At 51.2% G+C, this 9,160-nt stretch overlaps 1 protein-coding gene across 2 annotated transcripts in view; it reads right to left on the bottom strand.

Moving 5' to 3' along the window:
- The window catches only part of ST3GAL4 (ST3 beta-galactoside alpha-2,3-sialyltransferase 4), a 3,726-nt gene extending 2,738 nt beyond the window's left edge, over positions 1-988 (bottom strand). Inside the window, exons 1-2 of one of the 2 annotated variants that reach the window (XM_029083585.1) lie at positions 916-988; positions 327-408 (exon numbers count right to left, since the gene is read on the bottom strand). In XM_029083585.1, coding sequence (XP_028939418.1) covers positions 327-408; positions 916-931 — 98 coding nt within the window. In that variant the 5' untranslated portion in view covers positions 932-988. The remainder of the gene's footprint in view (positions 1-326; positions 409-915) is intronic. The other variant, XM_010162364.1, reaches the window with a different exon arrangement.
- Between the last annotated feature and the right edge of the window lie 8,172 nt (positions 989-9,160).

Here is a 9,160-nt window from a genome sequence, read left to right as displayed (position 1 = left end):
TGCTCCACTCATACACCTCACACTCTCCAGCATCACCCAGACTGGGAACACTGGGAGGTTTTCCCTTTATTCCAAAGCTTGGAAAAACACCAGTATTTGCCAAAAAAAACCCAAACCAAACCTGCAGAACCCAACAGCCAAAAACACACATTGAGGGGAAACCTCACACCGAGGGGAAACCTCGCATCGTGGCCCCCCTCCTCTGAGTCCCCCACCTCCCGGGATCCACCGAGACGATGCTCCCGGATGGGTGGGAAGATGTTGCTTCCCGGGAACAAAGGAAAAGTTCCTTCAGATCCTTGAAATTTGGAATAAAAGCCACTCACAGCTGTGTGTACCTGTCTTCCCGGTAGATCGAGTACCAAACCATCACCAGAAACAGCGCCAGCACCCCGAGGATCTTCCCTCCTGCGCGTCCGGAGAGCCGAGGGAAAGAAAAATAAAATAAAATAAATAAAACAAACCCCAAACCCAGCGTTAATCCCGTACCCAGGGTTTGGATCATGGGATTTGGGGGGTTTGCAGCCTCCAGGGATGTCCTGGTAGATCCAGGATTAAGGACTCTCCCCAGGGAGAAGTTGGGGTCTGGTTGGCACAGTCACCCTGGGCGCTGAGACGGAGCCAGGTTGGTTTTATCCTGGATCCAAGAGTCGTTTCCTCCTTCTCCAAACATCCCCTTTTCCCAGGTGTCTCCACCTTGTTCTCCCACCACAAAACCCAACGGCAACCACCTGCCCGAGGCGGGAGGATCAAAGATCCCAAAGTCCCCCACCGTGACTTCACCCAACACCCAACCGGAGCTGCAGCAAAACAGCATCCGATCCCCAAAAAACCCCAATTTCCACATGTAAATCCCACCCGGAATTCCCATCCCTGCGTGGGAAGAGGGAGATGGGATCACGCTGTGAAACTCACGAGACTTGTTGAGCATTTTTATCAGCAGGAGAGGAATCAGGCGAGGGCCGGAGCTCTCATCGCGGCTGCCGCCGGTCACCTGGAGTGGGAAAAGAAGGAAAAAACATGGGATGAGATCAAATCCATTGGAGTTATTCCCAAAAAATCCCATCCGAGAGGCGTCACCCCCCGTTTGCCCCATCCGCAGGCAGCTGGGAGGTTTCCCAAGGGATTCTTATTTCTTTTCTATTTCAATTCCCATTTCTCTGCCCCGCAGCCACCAAAGGTTTGATTTGATCCCGAGTTTTTAATAGCCAGGCAAGCCGGATTAAATGCCAGAATTCCAAAGGGAAAAAAAATAATTAAAGAATTAAAAAAACACCAAAACACCAAAAAACAAACCCCCAGTTGGGTTTTAATTGCAAAACCCTGAAGGACCCAAATTTACAGCAATGATTTGAGGGAAGATTTTAAACCCAGCTCCTGGATTTTAAACCCAGCAGCTGGGATTTTACCACAAATTCCTGGATTTTAAACCCAGCAGCCAGGATTTTATGCCCAGCTCCTGGATTTTAATCCCAGCAACCAGGATTTTACGCCCAGCTCCTGGATTTTAAAACCAGCAGCCAGGATTTTACGCCCAGCAATCAGGATTTTATGCCCAGCTCCTGGATTTTAAGCCCAGCTCCTGGATTTTACATCCAGCTCCTGGATTTTAAGCCCAGCTCCTGGATTTTAAGCCCAGCCACCGCAGGTATGAAGCCAAAAGTGCCACCACCAAGCCAGGCAGAAAGGACGGGAGCAGCCGAGCGGGATCAAAGCGAAGAACATCACCTACTTGGGGAACCTCCAATGCCTTCGATTCAACCATCCTGGTTTTAGGAAAAGGGGAATGTCTCAAGTTTAACGCAGGGGAAGCAGGGTGATTTTTTTCTTCCTCCAAAACCTTTCGCTCCTAGAATAAGGCAGCAAAAAAATTCCCGGTCGGAGCCATCCCGAGTGAGTTCAAATCATCACGACACGACGGGAAAAAATAACTTACCAAGTGGGGGAAAAGTTTAGGAGACTTTGCTCCCAAGGGATGAATTTTAATCTAAACCCAGTTTAAGAGCTGGGCTTGATTTTATCAGCTCATAAATAAACTGCTCCGCACTCTGAACCGGCCACGTCTCGGAGGAGGAGGAGGAGGAGGAGAGGGTGAGGAGTTCTGCAATGCTCAGCCAAGAGGAAAGGTGAACGCCCGGGTTGGGCGATGGAAATCCTGGTCTCGAGGCATTAGTCACCTTGTTGTGGTGAAGGGAAGAGTGTGTGTGTGGGGGGGGAGCACCCATCTCAGCACCCCCCCCCACCTAACCAAGCAGCGTTAATGACCCCAGCCCCTGCCACGTCGAGAATGAATCAAGGAGGTTTTGAGGGGGTAAAAATAGAGAAGAAAAAAAAAAGAGAAATGGGATCAAAATGGTCCCGTGAGAACCAGGTTCTTCCTTTCCTCATCACCAGCTCCTGAAATTCAAAGGGTAATTAATTTAAAAGGCTAATTAAAAAGGGAATTAAGGGCGATTAAACCGTGCTACGAGCAACGGGATGGGATAGGAAGGAAAGAAAACTCAGTTCAGCTCCCACCATCACATGGGGACACCAGGAAGGGGAAGAAAATGTCCCCCGGGTCCTGGATTTACACCCGGATCTCACCCTGCAAACATCCCCCTGGTCCTGGATTTACACCTAGATCTCATCCTGCAAACATCCCCCTGGTCCTGGATTTACACCTGGATCTCAATGTCCCTGCTCCTGGATTTACATCTGGATCTCAATGTCCTTGCTCCTGGATTTACACCTGGATCTCAATGTCCCTGCTCCTGGATTTACACCTGGATCTCATCCTCCATCCGTGTTTCCAGCTCTAATTTAAGGGAAGATTAAACCCGCGACGGCGTCTTCAAAGGGACGAGGAGCTGGGGGGGTCTCTGCTCTTTAAACATTGCATTTGCTTGAAAAACAATAAAATTTGGGGGGGAAGTAAAAAGTAATTTGTGTTTTCTTGGGGTTTTTTGGTGGAGTTTTTTTTTTAAACAGTAAAAGTGGAAATAAAAGTCCCCGGAGGGAAAATCTGTCAGCGCAGCTGGAGGCTGGTGATGCTCCTCGGGGACCTGAGCACCCTGGTGCAGCCAGAGCTGCATCGGGGTCGGGATTTAGCACCGAAATCACCCCCGTAATTCACGTCCTTTGGGTGTTAAATCACCCGAGCGCGCGCGTTTCACCCGGCCCGCCGGCTCAGGACACTCTCGTCACCTCCGGTGTTTGCTTTTACCAACCGCCTTTCTCTAAATATTGTTTTAATTTATTTTTTTTAAAGCTTTCTGATCTTTCTTTTCTTGTGAGCACAAGCCCCGCCTGATACCCAACTTATCTCAAGATAAACAGGGCGAAATAATCCCCCAGGAAAAGGAACGTTTGGGTTTTTTTGAAGCGTTCGGGGAATGCAAAGCAAAACAAGAGCACACCCAGGTCGAGGAGATGGAGGTGAGATGGGAACGAGGCCAAGTTCTCCAACCCTCCAACCCCAACCTTGTCCTACCAGATTCACAGTTTCAGCTTAAATTGAAGCAGCTGCTTAAAACGAGAAGGTCTGAGCAACCCCCAGCCAGTTCCCTCCGACCTGGAGGAGGAGGAGGAGGGAGTGATGGCGCTGAAGGGTCTTGACGGTGGCCACCCAAGCGCCCTTGGAGCCCACAGTGTCTCCAGTTCTGCAGCACCACCACACCATCCTCTGGTCCTGCAGTATCTTCTGGTCCCACCACACCATCCTCTGGTCCCCACCACACCATCCTCTGGTCCTGCAGTATCTTCTGGTCCCACCACACCATCCTCTGGTCCCCACCACACCATCCTCTGGTCCTGCAGTATCTTCTGGTCCCACCACACCATCCTCTGGTCCCCACCACACCATCCTCTGGTCCTGCAGTATCTCTGGTCCCCACCACACCATCCTCTGGTCCCCACCACACCATCCTCTGGTCCTGCAGTATCTTCTGGTCCCACCACACCATCCTCTGGTCCTACCACACCACCCTCTGGTCCTCTAGCATCTTCTGTTCCCACTGTAGCATCTCCAGTCCCACCACAGCATGCTCTGGTCCCACCACTCCATCCTCTGGTACTGCAGCATCCTCAGACCCCACAACATCCCTGGTCCCACCACAGCATCCCTGGATCCTTGGTCCCACCAACACAGCATCCCTGGTCCTGCAGCATCCCTGGTCCCACCACAGCATCCCTGGATCCACGGTCCCACCACAGCATCTCCAGTCCCATCACAACATCCCTGCTCCCCCACCAGTGTCCCTCACCACAGCAACCCCATCCCATGGGGTCAATCATCACCTTCCCCCAGCGCCAAATCCCAGAGCTGGGGGGAACTTCCCAGGTGGATTCATCTCCCCACGCTTGGAAGAAGCAACCGAGAAAGCCCCTCGCCTTGATGTCTGATTATAAATCCCTCCCACTCCATCCCAGTACGAGTGGATGGTGATCCCAGTAAAGCATCTGTGGATCAACAGACCACGCAGGAAAAGCTCTGGGTATTTTTCTGTTTCCATGGTAACTCATAGATTGGGAAGATGAAGTGTGACAGGAGGTGAGGACACTTCTCCCAATGATCCCATCATCCATCTCATCCCCCACAACCACAGAGCTGCCCGGTCCAGCTTCCCCAGTTGGGGAATGAGCATCTCCAATGGTTCACCCTCCCCCACCCCCCAAAAAATAATATATATATATTTATTTTTAACTGGAGCAGAGCTGGATTTGAAGGGATCACGTTGGATGCGCTGGCATTCCCTAAGGATTCACTCCCAGCAGTGGGAACTGAAGGGAGACAGACAAAAAGATGCGACACCACAGACCATTGCAATCCCAGTCAGACCAGTATGGGATGAGCAGGATGGATGATCCTAAGCTCTATTTTGAGGACAAAAACCAGGATCAACCCTCAAGGAAGCAGTTTACAGCCCCAGGGATGTTCCAAGCCCCCATCCCACGGGTTTTCTCCATGCGGTAGGGCTGAGATTGCCGGAGGAACCTGGCAGATGCCGGCGTACCCCCCGCATCGGCAAAACCATCGCGTGCCGGAGCCTGAACTCAACCTGGGAGGTGGTTGGGAATGATCCTCCAGGGAAAGGATCCGGCTAAATCCATTGCCTGGGCTTGGCAGAGCATCAAAGGTCCCCAAATCCTCAGCTTGGTATCTCAAAATTCCCTCGCTCCAGCTGCTGCGAGCTCCAGGTGCCCAGGGAAAATTTTTTTTCCCCAAGCTGGGAAAGAAAACGGAGACCCAGAGCGGGGAGAAAAACTTTGTGGGATTGAAAATCGTCACCGGCACAAGCTGAAAAGGCATCAGGATTGGGATGTGATCCTCCTCCGAGGGATGCTGGGGTGGGATCAGGATCCTGTGGTGGGATCAGGATGCTGCAGCTGGGAAACTGAACCAGAAAATGACCGACAACAAGAGCACGAACCGTTGAGCCAGGGGAATGCAGGTCATGAGGACACAGCACCACAAAATTCAATCCGGTTTGACACCAGATTCTTACCCCATCGAGGGCACTGAGAGTCCAGCCCCATTTTAAGAGCTCAGCAAGTCACTTGAAAGGAATCTTAATTGCCTCTTAATAAGAGAGGCAGCGCCGTTTCCGTAGCCCCGTGGTAGCCCAGGCACACACAATAACCCGGCCAAAGATTTATGATGAGTTGGGTGGTGGTGTGGGGGGAAAAAGAAATAAAAAATAGAAAATAATACCTAACTAACCTGGCTGGCATGTCAGCCTCAACAAAAACATTTCCTCCTGCTGAGGGTGCGATTTGAAAGGTGCCAACAGCAAATATGCTCAAGCAGGACGAGTATTTCCACGGCCGCGCGTCCTCTGGATAAATTCAGGCTGTTCCTGCCTTTCCTGCTTGGTTTTAATCCACTTAAGAGGTCAAATTCGATTCAGGACGGTGCTGCCACCCTCTCCCATGATTCTATTTTTTAAATTTTTAACAGGGATGGGACCTAAATCCTTTTTATGGCTCCAAAACACCGGCTCGCTGAGCATCCAACACCTCTGGGGTAACCCTGTGCCATCAAAGGAGCGACAAAGCTCCTCCTTGGTGCATTAGGCTATGTTATTATAGATTATTTATTATTAATGATATTATATTTAGGTTTAAACACTCTTTTTCTAGTTAAAGAAAAATACAAATAAAAGATCCTGACGTAGATCTCACAACCCCCTCCTCCTACCTGCCCTGGCCAGTCTCTGTTTGTTGTCACCGTGTCACCTCGTTGCCGTGTTTCCATCTCCATCCTCAGGGATCACCCAGGGATGCAGGCGACAACGACGACGAGAGGGAACACCCGGGGATGGGAACAGGCCAGGGGAAGGTAAAAATAAATAAACAAACCATCCAGATGCTCCAACTCAAATCGGATTCAATCCCAATTTTCCAAGGAAAAAAAGTGGGAAATTAAGGGATCTCAAGCTTGAGTTATCCCTGCAGGCAGCTCCCTGGTGGATTTTTGAGTATAAAAAGTCCCTTTTTTAGGGGTTCAAGCACTGCCTGCCCGGTCACCATCCCCTTTGCAAGGTTTCAAGTGCCACCTTAACCCCCCTCGGCTGCGGCAGCTCTGCGGTTTCCCCGCTGTTTCCTCCACAGCTCCTGTTTTGCATCGGCAAAACGGTCGGGTTTGGGGCAGCGTAAAATCCAGGGTAACCCCACCCTTAAGCCCCCAAAATCTCCAGGCTGAAGGAAAGGGATGGATTTATCCCCCCTTGTCCTTACGCCGGGACCATCTTCCCTGTTTTTTTCTCCTGAGTTAAGAAACATGAAGGGAAATATCCAGAAAATAACCTGACTCCATCACTTTCCACTTCAACCTTCCATAAATCCCATCAGCCACACTGGGAGGAGGACGCTCATCTCAAGGAGACCTTTTCCAGCATTCCCAGTAGTGGGAGAGGCTGAAACTGGTCTTTATTGGGGTGGGAATAATCTGGTCATGGAGGAGGTCATGGATACTTACGATCCGTCCTCTTGATCCAGGCAGGAGCTGGGTGGGATCTACGGGACCATCCTCTCTTCCCCTGGAAAAGGAAGAACATCCGTAGTGTTATGGGGAATCCACACCAGGCATCGCGTCGGGGACGCTTCGCAACCATCCGCCTTTGGAGGATCCAGAAGATCCTTTCCTGATCCCCATCCAGGGCAGCTCGGAGCAGGGATGAGGAACCAGCCCCAAGGGGAGCAGCAGAAGGACCCCAGCGAGGCACCCACGTGTCTACATTCTCTGAAAAGCCACCCACCCACCCACCTCCTCCGGCACCCGCAGCACCCGGGGCCGGGCTTCCAGTTGGTTTTAAGGAGGAAACGTGGTGGTTCAGAGCAGGTTTTCCCCAACACCTCTTGGCTTTTCCCACCAAAATCCCTTCCCCATGACTCACTTGGATTTTTAGGAAGTCTTTTCTCAGGGAAAAAAGGATGCAGCCTCGCTCCCCTCGGGATATTCCACAGCTCTCCTGCCTTCCCGCGTGGAAAACGTTCCTTAATCCCACAACTCCAGCAACTCTTCCCCTCAAATTTCCCAAATTACGCATCCTTGCCCAGCACTGGAATATCCTTATGATTTTAAGAAGGAAAAACCTTGTGAAGAAGCTACCACACACAGAAACCTTCCTGCCATGCTGCCTCTCCAAAGAAAAACCTCTCTCCCGGCAGGACCAGCTGTTCCACATCCAAGATTAATTACCCCAGCTAATGAGCAGCAAGGTGGGGTGGAGGGGGATAACGAGCTGGCCAGGTGAAGCAAGCTCATCCTGATCTAGGTGAGCCAGTTGGAAGCCAGTTTTGTTCTTCCCATCATGCCGGTGGGACGGATGGGGAACGGGTAGGAGTCACGGCTCATCCCAAAAAAAACCACACGAGGAACAATCTCCACCCGGTTTGGTGCAAGGAAGGGTGACCAAGATGAGGAAGGATGATGAAGATGAGGAAGGGTGACCAAGATAAGGAAGGGCGGCCTAGGACAGGCTCTCTCCACACTTGGTGCTCAAATCCTGGCAGAGAAGATGCTTCCAAAGGGAAATTCTAAAGGACAGGAGATCTCCTCACCTCTCTCTATGGGAAAAGTGATGGTGAGAGATGTTAGGGGGTCCCTACAAGTCTTCCCCAAAGCATGTTTCACTCTTAATACCTCGTTAATTTTAACGAAGAGGGAAGGGATGGGGAAAGGAACCACCAAGTGTCTCCAAGACACTGGGTCCTTCTCCCCCAAGGGTTTGGCTTCCCTCGGAGCGCGGCGAGAGGACAAATGATGGCTACACCTTCCCTCTCTAACCAAAGCTTCTCTGCTTTCTCCTTCCTCCACCATTTTCTGGGCAAAGAATAATTAAATCCGAGGGCTGGGGGCAATCAGCAGCTGAACCGTGCCTCAAAAAATTCACCTTTCCTGGCCCAGGTTCTTTCCAGCAGCTCGGAATCCACCGGAGAATCCAACATCGCTGCCGTCAAGGAGCCTTTTTATTTAGAGCTGTGAATTACAGGATTCCCTACGAGGTTAAACTCTCCCCTGGGAGCTCCTGCTAAAGCATTTCATGGCTCAGGATCAACCATCGATGATGATGATGAGGATGGTCAGAACTGCCTGAGGATGGGTAAGGGGATGTCTCCTTCTCCCAGAACATCCTCCCGGGAGGATCTGCAGTCCTGGATGAGCAGGAGATCACAATCCCTTAAAGCACACCAGCCCCGTTGGGGAGGATCTGAGGTCTTGGTGAAGCTGGTCATTCCAGCTCGACTGGAAGACCCAGGAACCGGATGGTTGCCGATCTCCCCAGGATCATTTTCCAACCATCCCCCTCCACCATTCAGACAATGCAATCAGTCGTTCCCAGCCCAAAATCCAGACAAAAACCCACCCTGGTTCAGGCATCGTCAGGTCGAGAGCCGCCGTCTCCGCTCGCCGCAGGCGGCTCAACCCATCTGGCAGCTGATCCCAGCAGGAAATGAATGTCCCATATCCCAGAGCCCTCAAAAAAAAAAAACCCAAGCCCCCTAAACAAGCTGAATTTTGGTTCCTCTCCTCTCCTAGATACACCGTCTGCCTCAGTTTCCCCGTATTTAAATAAGGATTTCTAAATTTGAGGGAGTGGAAAAGACAACTCGTGCTCTGCCCACCTTCCCCGATGTCTCCGTTCCGGGATGCTCGTGGTAAAAAAACCCCAAGGAC

This window comes from Antrostomus carolinensis, unplaced genomic scaffold (assembly GCF_000700745.2).
Source record: "Antrostomus carolinensis isolate BGI_N321 unplaced genomic scaffold, ASM70074v2 scaffold33532, whole genome shotgun sequence".
NCBI classification, from domain to species: domain Eukaryota; kingdom Metazoa; phylum Chordata; class Aves; order Caprimulgiformes; family Caprimulgidae; genus Antrostomus; species Antrostomus carolinensis.
Note: the sequence above shows the minus strand (reverse complement) of the source record. Positions and strands in the feature narration are given on the sequence as shown.